The following is a 19,442-nucleotide window of genomic DNA, read 5'->3' on the forward strand; positions in this document are numbered from 1 at the left end:
TTTTATATGACATCTGATTAACAAGGGATTTGAGGGTACCGGTTTTTTTATCAAAACTTTTTTTTTTCATCTTCAAGCAAGTCAATTTGAAACAAAGAATGAACATCAATAAATGTTTAATGTTAAAAATATTGTGCCTATAAGATATGTTAAAGTTCGTTTAGATTAGTCATGCTAGTACTCATTTAATTGGTTGAGTTATTGTCAACAAATCCACCATGACTCATGTTCAAACTATTTTTTTTTTTACGTTGATCAAAATTATGTGATGGTTTCACTTTTTCTGAAAATACGATTTGCTTTTGAAAGGTTCAAATTTTGGTTTTTTTTTTTTTTTTCACCGTAGAACTATTTAAAGTCCAATAGAGATAGTAAGGTAAGTAGGTAACTCACTCTTTTTCGGTGTCCTTCAATTCTTAATTGATTTCTGTTTTTTAACTATTCAACCAATTAACTGTTTTACAAAATCAATTTTTTTTGCTTAAATATTTCTTTGTTTTAGAAAAATAAAAATAAAATATTTCTTTTTAATACAAAAATATTTCCTTTTTAAATACAAACAAATATTTCTTTAGATATTTCAAATTAAAAAAAAAACTCAAATAACTTATAAGTATTGGGTGAATATTGTGCATAAGCATAGGTTGTTTTGCAGATATATTTGTTATATTCTTAGCGTATTACTGTTTTTTTAATATATGAACTGATTTCCATAGAAAATATTCAATGTATATCTTGGAATATCATATTAAATTTTATAATATAATATAGTTTTTTTGTTTTAGGTAAAGATTTTTAATGTTTTATGTCCATCTAATTGGTTTGATTTAAATGTGTTTCAAACCTTTTTTACATTTCTAGTTTCACATTATTTTCATATGTTTCTACGTTAAGTTTAGTGGACACGGAACATTTGATATCCTGGAAAAAAAAATCACAAGTCTTAGATTCAAGATATCACTACAAAAACAGAAATAATGATACCAATGTGAGAATTCATACTAAACTGAAGAACAAATGACTCTAGCAGAGAAGATAGAAAACTTAGACTCACGAGAATGTTAAGGATGAGAAATATGTATTTGTTAGATGATCGCAAAGAAATATGAAAGCCCACAGTAAATAACTGAAGAATTTTATCCCTAAAGGTATCATGCCTATATAAAGAGAGATGTTGCAATAGAGTTAAGGTTGCAATATGGTGATCCATTCATTTTCATTATCTTTCAGTTTGTGAACCGATTTCTGATTTTGAACTGTTCAGCCATTCTATTGTTTTAAAGACAACAAAAAGCTTTTTTCTATATTTTTTTTTTAATATTTCAAACAATTCTAAAAACGTATATAGCTTATAAGGACTAGTGAATATTTGTGCATATGTGTAGCTTTTTGATGATACATTTGTTATTTTCTTAGTGTATACCGTTTTGTGTTAATATATGAACTTATAAATGAATTGATTTTCATAAAAGTATTTAATTCTTATTTTGGGGATCATATAACTAAATTTTCTAATATAATAACATATTTTACTTTTAGATAAAATATTTTAATTTTTTATGTCCATCTAATTACTTATTTTAAAATGTGCTTCAAATCTTTTTAATATTGTTAGTTGCACATTATTTTCATATGTTTTATGCCAAGCTTTGTAGACACGGAATATATGTTATCCTCGATTTTTTTTTTAAAAAACTCTTGAATTAGATATTTATAAACAATCAAGGTGACCAAAATAAGTTTATCAATGATAATCATCAATAAATTAAAGTAGAGCAGAATTTTAGACTAATAAATCAAAGGGGAATTCTATAGAAGTACCCCAACTAAATTTCGTTAAAGTTTTTTACTATCCAATTTAATATCTTAAATAATTATTTTGCTCATGTTAATACATAAATTTTTAAATGTGTGCTTATTTTTAATCAAAAAATATTAATAAGGAAAATTCTCTCAAATAGTCTTTTTAAGTTTTTGTCACAAAAATAGCTTTCAAGGAAGAAAAATAGCTCATTTTTATTTTGAAAATTTTAATATTTATTTTTTATTTTTTAAAATTTGAAACTTTATCTCCAAAACTTCACCACTTAACTCTAAACCTTAAATCTAGTTTAGTTAAACCTATCATAAAAATGTATTTTTACCCTTTAATAAAACTTGTTTTGGTCATTTTCTTCATTGAAGACTATTTTTGTGAAAATAAACTAAAAAGAAGTTATCTTTGGGAATTTCTCTAATAATAAGTTTCAAATGATTTTTTTTCAGTTAAAAAAAATTCTTAAAATTTCTTCTTTTTTTAAGTTTTAACTTTACTTGAAATTTTAATGATAATCATCAATAAATTGAATCAGAGCAGCAAATGTAAATAAAGAAAGTTTACCTTGATTGCTATGATAGAGTGCTACGTTACAGATGACCCGCCACCGTCAAGGTCCGCTTTTCAGTATGGAGTGCTTCCGTGTTTTTGGCTTAGGAGCGAAGCATTTGGGCGGGTAGTGTTGGGGATGGTCAAGAGATGCACCGAAATGTGTTGAGGTGCTTCGCTCCAAGCTTTTATTGTGGTATCTTGGTCTGTCATTAACACCTAGTGTCTATAATGCGTTCGTCTCGTGAGGTCTAATAAGTAGGCTATAGGAGCTAGGCAAGGGTCTTGATGAAGCTGAAGCTAGTCACAAAAGGCTTGAGTTTTGTCTGTGTGCTGCATTCATATCTTTGGAGACAAAGGCTTGAGTTTTGAGCAGAAGTTGTGACTAGTTTAAAGTATCTCAGGTTTCATTGCTTACGCTCATTTGGTCAAAGTAGGTGGTTTAAGAGACAACTCTTTCGGGTCTTAGGAAGAGTTTTTCTCATAGGTTGTGGAATTATAGCAAAGTTTGATTTCAGGTAGATTAGAATCCAATGAATCCAATCTAGTGATGTTAAGTGATACTAGAATAGTTTGTTTGTAAGTGTGGTTGAATCCATTGTGGTGAAATCATGTACTCCCAATTTGTTTAATATGAAGTTGATGATGAGTTAAAAAAAAAAAGAAGGGTGCTATGTTACCACATCAAAACAACTCACAGTCAACCGTACCTTTCAAACCTTCCCATTTTCACCCTCTATCCCAACCTTCTTTGAAGAAAGTACAAGTACTGTAATATGTTTCTTTTGATGGCCATTACCATCAATGTAAATACATACATATCACACATAAGAAGCTAACAAAACTTCAAAATTTGTATAAAAAAATATATGCGCGGGATGAGGTCTTCTTTCAACAAATTTTAATCTCAGCATTTTTTTTTTTGTCTCATCAATTGTTCTTTTAGCCATCTTCATCAACTATAAATTAACCAAGGCAATGGAAAGTCAGTGTCATACGTTGTCCATTCTTATATTTCCGAAATAGAAACACATTTTTCCACAAAGCTCTTTTCTTTTAGTCACATTTTATCTTATAGAAACATAGCAAATCCAATCACTTTTAGTATTGGTTTCTAACATCATTATGAGTAACTCCAGTCAAATAATGTATAAATAAATGTCTTTACATTAAAAACTTGGCTCAAAACATCTTCAGCATGTCAAACCTGTTTACAGAAACACACGGTCATTCACATAAATTTCATTTATCCACTAATCAGTAAGCAAATCTCGATTCCAGTTCACAAAAAAATGGTTCCCAGTAATATTTGGTTCGATTGAAATCAATTCCAACCCTGAGTTTTAGGCACATGTGAGGAGGTTTTTCGTTGCAATAAAATAGGACAAGAGTCGATGACTGACCAACGCAGACAGAACATCAGAATCAGATAAGTCTTGTCTATTTTCCAAATCAAAAGCCCCTGTTAAAAAAGCAAAAGAAACAGACCTAGAAGATTTACACAAATTCAACCTCATACTCCAACGTGTTTCACTATCAGAAAAGCGTTGCCATGCTTTTTCTCCAGCTATGAGACCTCCGACTTGTCGGAAGCGGAGGCGTGAAGCTAAGACCAAACATCTCCTTCATAGCTCTTCCTTGCTCCACGAACCTGACCAGCTTCGCTACAACGGCTGCACTATCTACCACATGGATTATGTCCTTGGGTTTACTCCACAGCTGGTTCGCCAGCTGCAACCGCCTGCGTTTCGAGTTCACATCGATCCCAAACTTCTCGTAAAGCCTCTTCCTTTCTTCTCCAGAGAACCTCTTCCCCACCAGCTTGCTTAGCATCCGTCTCTCCCTCTGAAGTGCCTTCAGGCTACACAACGAAAACCAATACGAGCGGTTAATGAAAAAACTTTAGCTGTCCATTGATGATGCAAAAACACTAAAAAGCGCTAACTAACCTGGAAGCCACGGTAAGGGTTTGTCCTCCTCTTTCAAAGGCTTGGTTACCCTGAGAGAAGCTTTCTTTCATAAAGGAGAGTCTTCTTAGCTCTACTCCCATGTATATCGAATCTGCTTGATCTCCCTTGAAGAGCAAGAAGAAGTATGTTCTGTGCACCAACGAGACGTTACATGTCTCCCAAAGTTCCAGAATCTGTTCCCTCTTTCTCTCAAATTCCTCCGACCAGTTCGTCATTGTCCCAGACACCTCTTCTTTGTCCAGACCAATGTCATCATTCCTCATCTCCTTGAGGCCTTGGACAAATGAACTGATGCTGGTGATACCTCCATCGTCTCCCACCATTGGTGTTCCAACGCTGTGAGCCTCAGTGGAATCGCTTCCGCGAGAAGACATTGAATCACTCCTCATCAATTTCATAACAGAGCCAAACTCTAATCCAGGCAACGCAACATCATGAACCTCCGGTCTTCCAGGGTAGTAGTCAGTCTCCAGTGCATCAGGAGGAGTACTTGTCCCTTCTCCGCGGCTCCAACTCTTCCTCACCCTTACGCTTCTAACACTTGACGGATTCCTGTTCTGAGCGAGACCTGTTTCAGGGTTTACCTCCAGATGTGTTTCTGCTTCTGTCCTTTCTTCTTCATCGTGGTTAATAACGTCACTGGCTAATGATTCTTCCATCTCAATGCATTGTACTTCTTTGCAGTATTCTTCTGACTGATCACCAGGCGACAATACCTCCTCCATAACTTCGTCAGAGTGAGACCTAAATGCAGTCGACTGAGGCGTTGACGTGCCATCTGATATGAAACTAGTCCTGTCTGGATCGACAACGCCTGATGTCTCTGACACTGAACCATCCTCCCACTTGTTTGCACGGTTACGGAAATGTGGAGTTCCAGCCTTTGTAAGAGGAGAAATGAAGAAAAATAGCAAATGATTGAGCTTAAAAATGCTATAAAATTTACAGATTATTGGATTATATGTCAATTGAATGAACTACGATACCTTCGAAGACTCATCGTGTGCAACCATCTTCATGAAATCTTCAAGCGGAGATTGAGCAAGATCCCGCTGTTTGGTCATATCTGCGAGCTGCTTCTCCATCTGCACAACATCAAACCTTAATCAGAATAAATCCAACTATCCAAACTCATGCCAAAGGATCTGTGGAAACTAAGCACAGACCTTTTGTATCTGAAGATCTTTCTTTCTTAGCGCAACCCCGCAGTCGCAACTTGAGGTGGCAGGGGCTGGGTTTCTCAGCTCGCTTTCGAGCCTGGCTAGCTCACGCTGTAGCTGCTTCACCAAAGCCTTGTCTGACATGACAACATTGATCTGTGCCTTGGTGGTGACTTCCTTGGCACAACAGGCGAACAAAAGCGTGTTTCTAGTCTGCTCAACATGGCTCCTTGCTGGACTCAGCGTGCAGACTATGGCGGTTCTGGCATTCCCACCCAAACACGGCTGAAGAATGCGTGTGAGCTTGGAGTCTCTAAAGTTGATGTGTCCTTGTCTTCCATTGCTGCATCATGTTGACAGTTTTTATATTAATGCACATTAAGTTACAAAATGACAAAGTATCAGTTACACACCTGAGTTTGCGTATGACAGTTCCTAGAGTGAGCAAACTTCGATTGATATGACAACCCTCCTTAAGTCTTGCACCAGCTGATAATGCCTGCGATGCGCGCTCGCTCCCCGCCAAATCAATGAAATTCTGTACACGAGCACAACCAAGATGATTCGTCAAAGCTTAGGACCAAAAGTAGATAAAGAGCAGATGAGTACATACCACACTCGCCAGGAGAGTGGTTGAGTTTTCTTTGCCTAGGAACTCACGCGCAGAGCTTTCAACTGTCTACAAAAAAAATTAAGAGTTTAGATAAGTTACAAAGCAAAAAAAGAGAGGAATCTTAGTGGTAGATTAGAGATTTACTAGTTTGATAATTTGATGAGATCTTGAACTTCTCTCATTCAATGAGGTTTCACCAATCTTCCGCTGGGCTGCAACAAGTACAACAAGGAAACGTGACAAGAGATTCTTTTCAGGCAGCACTTTGTACTTAACTATCAACTGGTTCGTGGTAATGGAAAATGAGGTTATTACCTTCACAAATAGAGATAAGATCCTTAAAATGGTTCCAGTCTCTCAGGACTTCCTCTCTGGTTTTTTCAACGACGGCCCCTTTCTGAATCGCAGGAAAATAAAATATTATCAACTATAAAAGAGTTGGCGCAGCAAGGAGAAACAACAATATTTCACCTCAGGGTCATCACGTAGCCTCAGTGGAGTACTATCCGGGCTGAGAAGATCTTGGATGGCCTCATTGTAGATCTCTATAGCCGAAAATTTCACAACAAACGCCCTGTCTTCATGCTGCAGCAGTCCGGTACAATTAGTGAAAACGAAGAATAAAAATATCAAAGTAGTGTGTGTGGAAAATATGAACTTTTTTAAGCGTACCTTAAATATATAGTCAAATATGTCAGCGACAGCAAACTCAGTTATACCAGTCATGGTGTATGTCTTTCCACTACTCGTCTGACCATATGCGAATATACTAGCTGCGAACCAATAATTCTTAGCTTTTAATGCCATTGATGTTTATGTCATCACAAGAATCAAAGGAAGCTTACAGTTGATTCCTTTGACTACCGAGAGAGCAACTTCCTTGGGGCCATCCTCGTAAACTTGTCTTGTTGGAGATTCACCTCGGTACACTCTATCTGTCATCAAAATGTCAAAAGAGAAATGGCATCGATAAATCAATTGAACTAAAAAAAAAAACAGTACAAGTCTTACCAAAAGAGTATGCAGAAGGAAAAGTTGAGCCTTCACGCAGAGTGTTTCTGTACAAGACGGTGGTGTCGTTGATGCATTCCCAATCAGCAGCTTCCTTAGCCAAGATCTCTTTGTCGTTGAGAGGTCTGAGTCTCACCAGAACCAGTATCTTCTCCTCGCGGGCTACATGCACCTGTGTCTTGTCCATTTTCTTCAGCTCCTCTCCAGCAATCGCCCCCATTGGTTAACTTTTTTTAAGGTCTTTGAGCAGAGGAAACTCGAACTCGCTTTCCTGAAACAGTTCAGACGTTAACATTGATGTATTTGCACATTACATTCATATTTTTAAACAAAAAGAGCTCTGGGAAGAGACCCAAAAAGAGTCCAACTAACACAACCATAAAGAAATGAAAAAAACTCAGACATGTCGTCTTACCAAACCAAAGACAAGAGGTTAAAACAAGAGGCATGCCTAGAAAATCCCTCTAAAGAAGAGAAAATATAAAGAGTTAAACAAAGCAAACTGGTAATGTCAGAGGACGTGGATTGCAATGCAAATACAGCACTAGAGTTTAAATGTATACAAAAGAAATCGAAAGAGAGAGATGACTTATTAGCAGGGATAAGGTTGTTATAAGAATGTATATGATAACAGAGTTTACTTAGAAGGTGATCAACAACCTTTTAACTGAAGAAGAAATAAAAAAAGAAGAGAGTAGTGGTCACCCACTATGCTTGAGAAGGAAGTCATGCACCATCAAAGTTTCTTTCTTTATTGGAGAATATTAAGTAATAAATGACCCCACAGTGTTCCACCCTTCTCTGTTGAAATGCATATATATTTTATTGGAAAAGCTATCATAATTTAAGTACTTTGATTGTAATCTTTACACACGGAAAAGCAGACAGAACAAAAAAAAAAAGAAAGAATTAATAATATTAATTGTTGCATTCACAAGACTTTCTCCACAATTGGTATTAAACAATCATGAGAATATTTTTAAAATATTAGACATCACAAATCTCAGAACTAAACCCTAAATCTTATAATCTTGTTGTGTATGAATTTACATAGAGAGAGGCTTCTGTACCTAGTGGTGAGTAGAGTTGTCTTCTTCCCTAAAGTGATGTCGTTTCAACAGAAGCTCTGATCTGAAACATCCACCACATAAAATCACAGCATTAATAAAACACACATGGAGAACTAATTTTAAGATAAAATGCCAAAAATAGCAATCTCTCGATCTATAAAGAAAATCAAAGTATTTGGCCAAATGGGAGGAGGTCCCCGATGAAACAGTGATATCGAAAACTCGATGGGATCTCTCTAAACGATAGCGCGAAATAAGCGGAGAGAAACAGATGATAAAATAATAGGAGAGAATCAGAGTACATTACAGTACCCTTCTTCTTCTTCTTCTACTCCATTTTCCTTCTTCTTCTTCCTCTCTCTCTCTCTCTCTCTAAAAAGAGGGACCAATGGGGGTCATTGATTTGGTCCCGCAACTCGCCTCTCTTTTTCTATTCGCCGTACCGAGAGAGAGCGGTGGAAGAAAGATACCAACCGAGTGAAATTTCTATTTTACCCCTGGAACGTTGTCGGGAATCTGAAAAAAACTGCCACGTGCATTAAAAGCAATGGCCGTTCCCTTTTTCTTGTTTTCCATCTTCTCTTTTTCACACCTGGCACGAGGACCGCTGCTTTTTTAGCCGTTGAACTGTCCGGAGCCCAAGGGTTTGTTTTGATACAGAGCGAGACTCTCTCCACTAGAGAGAGGGTTTCCCTTCTCATTACTATGATTCTATTTTTTTTGTTCTTTTATATATTCGACAATGCTCGTGAAAGATATACATACTCAACCATATTTACTGACATCCCATTCTACTGAACAAACGTGAAATAAGTAACATCCCGAAAATCACGCCTCGCTTTTCTACTTTTGTCGGTCCATCAACCTTTTTTTTTTTCTTTTCTTGCAGCTGATAAAACTTAAACTTCACAAACAACAAAAATATAAAGTCAAAAGCCAGAAATGGTTTATAAGCTCATAACCTCTGTTTGATCTCAGACCATAAACATTAATCAACTGTAGTTAATGCCCCCATTTGTTTAGTTAGTAACATTAACTATATTTAAATTTATCCTCATTTACAAATTAAAAGTTTACCCTAATCCCAGCTCTCTAAATTGATAAGAGCATCTTTATCGCTCTAAGAAAACAGTTGCTTATGATCTGGGTCCTACCAAAAACACAAACGCCGTTGCTTCCGCTTGCAAAATAAGCACCGAGCTTTTTTTGTTGCTTGTACTGTTCGTGGGCTCCACCAACACGTGACGGCCCGCGATTGGTGCCCTTTTTAATTTTTTTTTATTCAGACAAAAAAAAAAATTAAGCAACCTATGATGATACATATTAAACACACAACATCATACATATTTAGTTATTTACTAATGCAATTATGCAAACCAGTGGTAGGGTTTACGCATGAAAGCCCATTATTATTTTTCAAGACCAGAACGTAGACATTGAAAATTGCGTATTTGGATGTTGAGAGAAGAGTGGGAAAAATATGGGATGCTTGTGTGGATGGCTGAGCAGGTGCGTATCCTTGAATTTTGGATCACCATTACGAGTGACCGATCTATTTCGTAAACTGTGTTTTTTCAAACAAAGTTAAACTGTATGTATTTCTTTGAAAACGACTATTTGAAATTTTGTTATCTGATTAAAACATGCAATAAACAAGATTGCATGTTTTTTTGAGAAAACAAATCTATTTTTCATCTTAGCTTAACTCTTCTCTTGCATATTCATAATGTAAGCATTGGTTGCATATTCATAATGTAAGAAACTAGGAAACAAAATTAAAATTGTATGTTGCCTAGTTGCATTTTCATTGTTAAATATTCGATAACAAGATCTGAGATCCTAAAATCTACGCTAAATATTTTATAGTGATTAAAAGTTTAATCTGAGGAAGAAAAAATGACGTGGACAACGATATCTTTAAAACACAACGATATAATCAGATTCCAGTAGGCAAAGATTGATTTTATTGATGAATAAGATCAAATACAACAAGAGAAATAAGATTTGACGTTACAAATGAAGTCATAAAAGAAAAGACTTAAAGCGAGGTGAAATGAGGTCGATGTGTGTGTATAGCTCTCTCTAAGGTTTTCTTTGTGTTTTTCCTCGTGCCCATCGATCTCTTCTTATAGTGGATTAGTCTCGGATTCTTCTCAACTTCTCCACGATCTTCGTAACCACCATCTCGATCTCCGATCTTCCATCTCTTCGGAGAGCTCATAATGGACCTCATTTCCCGTTCTGGATCGCGCGGCCCAAACCTATATATGCCCAATTCGGTATGTGGACCAAAATTGGGTCTAACAATCATCATGTGTTGTATGTCTTCACATTTTTTTGCATATAGTCACCGTAACCAAACAGTTTTACTGGGTAAAAAATGCAACTAATATTACATTGTGATAAATTTCATTATATATATAACAAGTATATAAAAAAAATGGTTTTCATATTTGAAATATGCATAATTTTAAGATAATGAGTGAAATAAAAAATAAATGTATAATTTGAGGAATATAAAGTGAAAGTGAAATGTTTTAGAAATAAAGTGTAGATATTAAATCAGTTTTGACAACTAAACATGTAAACTGAAGAGAAAATAGCAACAAAAACAGTAAGGGGACAACACAAACCTTTAACTTTTTCACAGGGGAAATTAGAACAAATTTGACCACTTAAACCATAAATTTTATTAATTATCAATGAAATAACAACTATTTTAATATTTCGTAGGCGCAACTGCGCCATTTACCTTTTCTCTGTGCCAGTGCGTATAACATTATTTGTGGTGAATTATTTCGGTTTTCTACCATATACCAATTGATCTAATATGTATGTTACTATAATCGAATGTTATGTCGATGCAGTGCTTTATGATCGAATCACATAAGCCATTGATTATATTGCGAATATGAAAGAGAAGAGTTAAGCTAAAAGGAAAAGGGGTTTGTTTTCCTAAAACTAAGCATAATGTAAATATACAGTAAATTGCAATGTAAAAAGCATTAGATATCAATGAAATCAGGGATTAAAGGAAGCATAAATAGATGAAGTGGAAGGAAAGTCATTAAGCAACGTTTTTGAACTCAAATAACAATGTTCTCTCCAAGTATTAACTCCTATGCTAGTCATGCATAAATACATCAACTCTTGTTGGTCAACTACACTCATATATGTATTATGATCAAGTTTGATAGGTTTATAAGACTTGTTAACATCAACTCTCACTGGCCGGTTTACCCTCTTATAGGCATTCCATCGAAATACCTCTCAGGCATATTTACGAGTTGGTACAAAGAGTACAAAACGATAATATTAACGACGATGAAAAAAAAAACAAAACTAGTCACATAAGAAGAGTATTATAATAACTCAAACACCAAAATCAAGCTCAAGCTCAAGTTTTGAGTTTTGGTAAACGGAACCTTTCATACAAAATAGCTTAATAGGTGTAGCCTTTTACAAACATACCCTCCTTGGCATCCTCGGACTCACCTTCCCCTGTGTATTTCCCGAGCTGAGCCAGCGAGTTCGCTTTGGCTCTGGTCAAGAGAGTGTCCTGAGCCGCCTTCACGTTCTCTTCTCTGCCTCCCCATGTCTTCAAGCAAGTGTTCTGCAAGGCACGTGCATAGGAGAAGGACACGTGCCATGGGTTCGGTCCTTGGTTCATCGCGTTCAGGTTCAAGGTCGCCTCCAACTCGGACTGTCCACCAGACAGAAACTGCATACATAGATAGATCAAATATCATCAAATCTCAATCATAGTTTCTTCACGTTAAACAAGAAAAACTTGCCATGATTCCGGGAACAGCGGGAGGAACTCTGTTGCGGAGGAGCTTGAGAGTGTAGGAAGCAACTTGCTCGGGAGTAGCTCTGTCTTTGGACTCAGCACCAGGAGTAACCATGCTTGGCTTCAGGAGGATACCTGTTAAAATCCACAAAGCTTGGGAAAGTGCTTTAAATGAAGCCACAAGCTTAATCATTTTTAAACAAAGTTCATATTTTAAGTATCACCTTCGAACATGACGTTGTTCTGAGCGAGATAGAAGAAGACCTCAGACCAGACCTTCTCCGCAACCTCGTATGTCCTGTCAATGCAGTGTTCTCCGTCCAACATAATCTCTGGCTCCACAATCGGTACCAGACCGCTATCCTGCAGAACGCAAACGCTAAAACTTATAGATACATACAGCAATATGTTGTACCTGAGAACGGTTTTACAAAAATATTGTACCTGAGAAATAGCGGCGTAGCGGGCAAGTCCCCAGGCTGCTTCTTTAACAGCCAAAGCAGAAGGTCCATTTGGAATGCTCACAACAGTACGCCTAATAATAATTCAGTGTCCAACCAATTATAATCAAGTCATGTACATTTTGATTTTGCAATGAGAACATATAGAAACGTACCATTTGGCGAAGCGAGCACCTTGCTGGTAGTAAGCAGCGGTACGAGAGGCTAAACCGTCAAGTCCTTGGCACCATGACTCGTCGTTAGACCCAACAAGTGGCACCAAACCCTATTTAATATATATAAACTCATTCATCATAATACACACGAAAAGAATCTCGAACCTAAACCTATAAGGTTTATATTTATAATTAATTACCTTGTCGACTTTGATGCCAGGGACGATGTTCTGCTGGACGAGAACGTCGACCATTTTCTTGCCGTCGACGGTGGACTGGTAGAGAGTTTCCTCGAACAGGATAGCTCCGGAGATGTACTGTCCCAGTCCTGGAGCCGACACAAGCAGTGTCCGGTAAGCCTGACGGTTAGCCTCTGTGTTCTCTAGCCCAATTGACGCTAAACGCTTCCCGCAAGTCGCGTTTGACTCGTCCATCGCTAAGATTCCGCGTCCCGGAGACGCGATTGTTTTCTGCCACGATTAATAACTCAACCGTTAAAACATTGAACGATCGTTCAAAACAAATTGAGAGAATAATAGTTTGATATGATAAGTCCTAATTACAGCTGTTTTGACGAGCTCGTCGGCGTAGGCAGAGGCGGCATGGACGGTGAGAGCGGAAGGTGCCACGTGGCTGCGGATAGGCGAGACGGAGGAAGGTTGACGGAGTAGGAGACTCTGTCCTTTAAGCCAGTCGGATTTCACCGGCGAGGCTTTGAACAGAGTCGCAGAGCTTGACGCCATCGTTGCTTATCTTCTTCTTGTTCACGACTACGCTTGAACTCTTAAGACACTCTGACCACCACTACAACCATAGTGCGGTTTCAGTGGCTGATATATAGAGGACGGAGAGAACACCAAAGATTGGGAAGTTGAGGTTCTCGTGAGCCGGCTGACGAGGATTTGGCACGTGGACGATATAAAGAAAATGAGTTTAAGAAACCATAAATAAAATAACCCAAAAGATTACATCTAGATGAGTCTGTGAGTGGTTTTTTAAGGCTGAGGTTATGTTTTGAGATTTTCATCAGATATTGTGAGGTACGGTCCACAAATCACTGCCATGTCAATTCCCACGTTAAATCATAGTTCCACGTGGCGAAAAGTGGAAGCCGTTTCATTGACTCGTAATAGTTGAGCTTCGACCAGACACTAAAGGGTTTCAGCACCTTACAGTAAGTTAATAAGTTCTGCAAGGATCGATGGGCCGATTTTCGGCTGGATCGATATGGATCGGGCTCTTATACCATGTTAAGCTAGATGGACTTCCAACCTAAAACCAATTGGTGATAAGTGGATTGACTCATCTATCTTATATATTGCTTATGATTCTTTCTAACTACCGATATGGAACACTTTGTGTCTAATACCACAACTACTAAAACTGTTGTTGATAAATGAAGGCTGGAAGAAATCTCAGATATACCAGTTTGTCAGTGACGGGATGCTTTGCCTTTAACTTGTTGGTTACTCACTCAATTCAATCTACATCACTCTCCTGAATTCCACAATAGATTTTTGCAACTCCCTCTCCTCTTTGGATTGTTTTCAGTTGATTAAAAACCTTCTGGGCAATGGATGATTTGGCTTGAGTGGGATTCCAATGGGTAAGAAAATTGCTGCAGCCATATAACCCAAACCATATAACAGACATACACTTTGCTCTTCTAATCTAACATGAATTTATTTCAGGCTCAGTCGAGACAGAAAGAATCAAATATGCAGAGAAAGTGAAGGCTGCTTAGCTCAGAAAGTCACCATATACTAAAAATAAAAGTAAAAAGGGAACAAAAATCAGCATTATTCATTCAGTTGAGATCAATGATACTATGTTTGAGACTGTTATTCTTAAAGAACAGAAAAAAAAAATGAAAAAGTCTTGCCATAGATGGCACTGTTTCGGGTCCACTCAGTCCTGAGATTCCACTATATAATAAGGATCATACAACTAATCTGTTACTACTCAACAACCTCCCCCTTTGCTATCAATTTGGTGGGACTAGGACGGTAAAGTATTACAGTCCGTCCAATTTTCCCTACTACTACAGAACCAGTAGCTTCCTCCAAATGTAAAATCATGTCCTCTAGCGTTCCAGGGCATGTCCTGTGTATTTTCACCTATTCATGGAATCACTCAGGCATAGCGTTTCAGGTTCAGACTTAAATGTTTCATTGAGCAAAGAAAGAGAGACTGTATCATGCATATGGCTCATAAAGTTGATACCTTTAATAGCTCGTTCTTCTCCAGCGTCTCTAGGACGGAGAAGACGACTGAATCCGTGACCCCTGACTTGCCCACGAGTTGACATTTCAGCTTCTCTCCAAGGCTGTGCGCGTAAGAAGCTAGCTTTTTCTTCTCCCTCACCGTCAACTTCATTGGCGAGCTCTCAGCCATCACCTCTTCAGAGCTTCTTCGAATTTCTCTCGTGGAAACCAGTGTACGGTCCGACCCATCCTCTTTGTCTTCATCGTTTTTTGCGCTATGAGAGGGTAAGGACACGTTGTCTTTATCTTGTTCTGGTTCGCAAGCAGAAGACAAGTATTTAGGTACGAGGAGAGAAGAGAGTGAGATGTAAGGACACTGGAGAGGTAAAGAAGAGGATATCGGCGAGAAGAAGAACAAGGAACGGAAGCCACGCTGCTGATTGGGATTACTGATTAATCTGCGGAACAGACAAACTGGAGACTTTGGTTTGGCATGTCGGAGAAGATGTTGAATAAGGTACGTCAAAGTCGATGGTTTTACAGTCGTCATTGCAGCTAGGCCATGTCCGGGGTCTCCTTCTGCTCCCTGAGATTTATGTGGGCTTATACCAACATCTTCATTAATATTTTCTTATACACAGGTAGGACAAAAAGGGTGGTTGGTCTAGTGGTATGATTCTCGCTTCGGGTGCGAGAGGTCCCGAGTTCGATTCTCGGAACACCCCTTTCTTTTTCATTTTAAAATACGCATTGTTTTCAAAACCCCTTTGTTTTGTTTTGTTGCCTTTAAAACGGCACGAATTCTGTCGCACAAGAACAACACTGCAGAGAGGTTTGTGCTAGCCCTGGGCATAAAATCCGTACCCGACGACCCGATCCGATACCGACCCAAAAAACCCGGTTCGGATCCTTGCCCGACCCGTCTAAAATACCCTATTGGGTAGCATTGTTCAAGACCCGAAGAACCGATACCCGGTCGGATCTTACCCGATACCCGGTCGGTTTTTCTAAGACCCGAAACATGCTAAGCGCCTAAGCTACCTAAATCCCTAATCCTTTCCTGATTCCTCTACTTTCCATTTATCTCTCAAATCGATTCCACTTCCCAAATTCTCGTTTCCACTTCCCGAAATTTAAGCGATACTCAATCAATATTGTATATCTCGTTTGATTCAACCACAAACTGGAACCAAGGCGCCAATTTCGAAGCTCAGCGTCGTCTCCTCCATCAGAGGCGTCTCGGTCTCGTAGTCGATCGAAGGTAACTCTCGAACTCGGTCCTCTTGTTCAATTTGGAGTTGTTGTTTCAAGTTCTTGTTTGTAACTTTTTCTTTTGTGTATCATATAGATGGCATCTTGTGAACATCCAGAGGCGGCAGTTGATCCAATGTGCGATGATGGTGATGATACTAATGCTTCCGGAGATGAAGTTCAGACACCAATTTCTCGAAATAAAAACAAGCGTAAAGAAACAGATGAAGGCGGTAGTTCAAAGAAGGCTAGATCATGGGTGTGGGATCATTTCACCAAAAAGATAGAAGATAAGGACAGAGCTAGTTGCAACTACTGTGGGAAAGAGATGGCAAGTGCGAGCAAGTCTGGAACAACTAGCTTGTCAAAGCATTTGAATCTCGCTTGCAAGAGTTTCCAGGTGTGGCAAGCAGCGAATAGGTTTGGTACACAAGGTGTGATGTCTCCAGTCGGTTAAGATGGTGATCTTATGGTGTGCAATGTATCTAAAACAGTCTTTAGGGAAGCTACAAACGAGATGATGGTCTTGGGAGAGTTAGCTTTGTCTTGGGTAGACAGCTTAGCGTGGAAGCATTTCTGCGATAAAACGAAGCTCTACTCACCTCATTCTAGGAGAACAGCCATACGAGATATAGTAGAGATGTATGTGAAAAAGAAAGAGGCGATGAAGAAGATACTTGGAGAGAACAAGCAAAGGCTTTCATTGACTACTGACATTTGGACTGCGCCTTATACAAGAGCAAGCTACATGGTAATCACAGCTCACTTCGTAGATGCTGGATGGAAGTTAAGGAAGCTCATCATTGGATTCAAGAACGTTGTTGATCATAAAGGATCATCTATCTCTAAGGTTCTTCTTGATTGTTTAGAAGAATGGGGTATCAAAAGAGTGTTTTACATCACTGTGGAAAACGCTACAGCTAATGGTTCAGCTATGACAGGATTTAAGGAAGGTTTCAAGGAGATTGGAGATGATGCGATGGTTTTAGAAGATTGTTTTCTACATATTCGCTGTGCTACTCACGTTTTGAATCTTATTGTCAAGGAGGGTTTGCGGGAAGCTGACAACAGTATAAATGCAATTCGAAATGGTATTTTGTATGTGAGGTCTTCAACGCAGAGACAAATAGCCTTTGAGCAGCGTGTTGAGTCAGGAAAACTTCAGCGAGGAAGCTTGCCTCTGGATGTCACCACGAGATGGAACTCCACGTATCTGATGTTAGAGCAGGCAATGAAGTTTAAAGTGGCTTTTGAGAAGATGGAAGCAGAAGACAAGCCATATAATGATTACTTCAACGAGTTTGTGCAAGAAGAGAAACGAATTGGACCACCAACTAAAGTGGATTGGGAAGCTGTTGATAGGTTAGTCCAGTTCTTAATCATTTTCTACCAAGCTACATTGGTTTTGTCAGCTTCAACTTCAGTCTGTGCGCACAAGTTTTATCACGCTATCTACATAGTCACGAGAAATATTAGTGGGTTAAGCACTGCTCCTGGTCCTGATGCAATATTGAGGTCTAAAGCTGCATCTATGCTAGGAAAATTAGGCAAGTATTGGGATCCATTTGGGGAGAAAGTGGAGATGAATAAACTCATCATTGTAGCTGGTGTTCTTGACCCAACGAAGAAGATGAAGTTTGTAACTAAATGTTTTGAGAACTTGTATGGAAAAGAGAGTGTTGAGGCAACTCAGTTGGCTAAAGAAACCGAAGACATTTTGAGGGATTTGTTCAATGAGTACAATAGCATTTACAACGCGAACAAGAATGGAGGGCCAGGGTCCACTACTGCGTCTCATCATAGTCAGTCTCAAGGTACCTCTTCTCAGTCTCAAGATCTGTTTGTTGAAGAAGTATCTCAGAGAACAGTACTTGGGAATGGTGTTGCATATGAGAGCATGAATGACATCTATGAGGAGCTTGGCCAAGAAGCTGGTTTTCAGGAAAAGACAAACGAGTTGGATATCTATTTGAAAGAGAGTGCGGAGAATCATCATGTGATGAATGGTACAGAGTATGATGTACTCTCTTGGTGGAGGGGAAATAGTGGTAAGTATCCGGTTCTATCACTATTAGCTAGGGATGCATTTGCAATGCAAGTGAGTTCTTTTGCTTCTGAATCTGCTTTTAGCACAAGTGGTCGAGTTTTGGATCCAAGCCGAAGCTGCTTGACACATTACATGATAGAAGTATTAATGTGCACCGAGCAATGGCTAAAATGTGAAATTAAAGTCAGTGGCAGAGGAATTATAAGACAAGAACAGCTACTTAAGGAGGTGGAGGCAGAAGATGATCTTATGAGAGGTAATTTCGAATCTCTGTTATTATTTTTTCCAAGTTTTATGTATGCTTGACTGCTTGTTACTAGCTTGTTACTTGTAATTTACTAACCTTTAGTTTTTTTCATTTTATTAGAATTTGAACCTGGTTTTAGGCATGACTCATGAGTGAAGAAATGGCAGCAATGGTAAGCCGTAAGCTTGTTAGTTGTTACTTGTCATTCTTTGTAGTTTGTACTTTTTAATCTGAATGTTACTTGTCATTCTTTGTACTTGTCGTTCTTAATGTTCTTACTTCTTAGTTTCTGGTGGTAGAGAGTAGAGAGTAGATCAGTAGAGACTTAAGAGATGGAAACTGATTACTCGCTTCTCGTGTACTGGATAATGATTCTCCATGTCTCAGTCTTGTTTGTTTTTCCCTTTGTTTCGCTTTGGACATTTGCCTTGGTGTTGTTTTTGTGTTTTCAGAACCTTTATGTTTCAGTTTGTGATGTTTTTATTTGACTTTGTCGTGTTGGATTGTGGAACATGGAAGTTTGAATTTGATGTTTTAAACGTTTATTGATATGTACGGTTCTGATCTGTGTTAAACATGCTCATTTGTCAAGTTCAGTTGTGGTATAGTATAGGTTTTAAAGTAGGTAATGTCATGGAAGTGGTGTAATTTTCGGGTTATCCGTAGGACCCGACCCGAAATTTTCGAATTTTACCCGAAACCGATGAATTTTACCCGAAACCGACCCGACCCCGAAGGGAACAGAAATTATCGGGTTTTTTACGGTTCTCTGAAAACCTGACCCGGACCGACCCGACCCCGACAAGACCCGAACCGACCCCGAACCGATAAATTCAAATTATCCGATTGGGTCCTAAAATACAAGACCTGAAAGACCCGGACCCGAGACGACCCGACCCAAACCCGAAGACCCGAATGTCCAGGGCTAGTTTGTGCAATAGTGTTCTAAAGAACATATATGATTTACAAATTACAACTATAAACACAAAGTTCAAAACTCTAAAGGAGAAATGCTATTCATTCTTCTTTTTTTTTTCCATCTGATTTTCATTGATAACTTGAAAAAGATACAAAATTGAGATACTAAAGCCGGCGGAG

The 19,442-nt window shown here is 38.3% G+C and overlaps 3 protein-coding genes and 1 non-coding gene across 7 annotated transcripts; 1 reads left to right on the forward strand and 3 right to left on the reverse strand.

The window, feature by feature from the left end:
* Positions 1–3,646: 3,646 nt before the first annotated feature.
* Positions 3,647–9,114, reverse strand: LOC106420783 (kinesin-like protein KIN-7E). Of its 3 annotated transcripts, none has more exons than XM_013861630.3 (14): positions 8,497–9,114; positions 8,190–8,250; positions 7,120–7,390; positions 6,954–7,043; positions 6,781–6,881; positions 6,580–6,693; positions 6,424–6,505; positions 6,253–6,320; positions 6,109–6,174; positions 5,909–6,033; positions 5,502–5,838; positions 5,322–5,420; positions 4,315–5,216; positions 3,647–4,226 (listed from the first exon to the last, which is right to left on the reverse strand). In XM_013861630.3, exons 3-14 carry the CDS (start codon positions 7,337–7,339, stop codon positions 3,902–3,904), a joined length of 2,529 nt encoding a protein of 842 aa, XP_013717084.2. In that variant the 5' UTR covers positions 7,340–7,390; positions 8,190–8,250; positions 8,497–9,114; the 3' UTR covers positions 3,647–3,901. The 3 variants fall into 3 exon arrangements, with proteins under 3 accessions (XP_013717084.2, XP_013717083.2, XP_013717085.2); XM_013861629.3 differs by having other exon boundaries at positions 8,502–9,113; XM_013861631.3 differs by lacking the exons at positions 8,190–8,250; positions 8,497–9,114 and adding an exon at positions 7,535–7,769.
* Positions 9,115–11,486: 2,372 nt separating this feature from the next.
* Positions 11,487–13,567, reverse strand: LOC106420760 (fructose-bisphosphate aldolase 1, chloroplastic). 2 transcript variants are annotated; one of them, XM_013861602.3, is made up of 7 exons: positions 13,159–13,567; positions 12,796–13,065; positions 12,596–12,705; positions 12,424–12,514; positions 12,204–12,342; positions 11,984–12,114; positions 11,487–11,910 (listed from the first exon to the last, which is right to left on the reverse strand). In XM_013861602.3, exons 1-7 carry the CDS (start codon positions 13,336–13,338, stop codon positions 11,632–11,634), a joined length of 1,200 nt encoding a protein of 399 aa, XP_013717056.2. In that variant the 5' UTR covers positions 13,339–13,567; the 3' UTR covers positions 11,487–11,631. The 2 variants fall into 2 exon arrangements, with proteins under 2 accessions (XP_013717056.2, XP_048612225.1); XM_048756268.1 differs by having other exon boundaries at positions 12,204–12,514; positions 13,159–13,510.
* An 894-nt stretch (positions 13,568–14,461) lies between these two features.
* LOC106420705 lies at positions 14,462–15,422 on the reverse strand. The gene is made up of 2 exons (XM_013861539.3): positions 14,819–15,422; positions 14,462–14,712 (listed from the first exon to the last, which is right to left on the reverse strand). Exons 1-2 carry the CDS (start codon positions 15,347–15,349, stop codon positions 14,554–14,556), a joined length of 690 nt encoding a protein of 229 aa, XP_013716993.2. The 5' UTR covers positions 15,350–15,422; the 3' UTR covers positions 14,462–14,553.
* Positions 15,423–15,452: 30 nt separating this feature from the next.
* On the forward strand, positions 15,453–15,524 carry TRNAP-CGG. Its single transcript has one exon. It is a non-coding gene; the product is annotated as a tRNA-Pro (tRNA).
* Positions 15,525–19,442: the final 3,918 nt, after the last annotated feature.

This window comes from Brassica napus, chromosome C4 (genome assembly GCF_020379485.1).
Source record: "Brassica napus cultivar Da-Ae chromosome C4, Da-Ae, whole genome shotgun sequence".
In the NCBI taxonomy this organism is placed as follows: Eukaryota; Viridiplantae; Streptophyta; class Magnoliopsida; order Brassicales; family Brassicaceae; genus Brassica; species Brassica napus.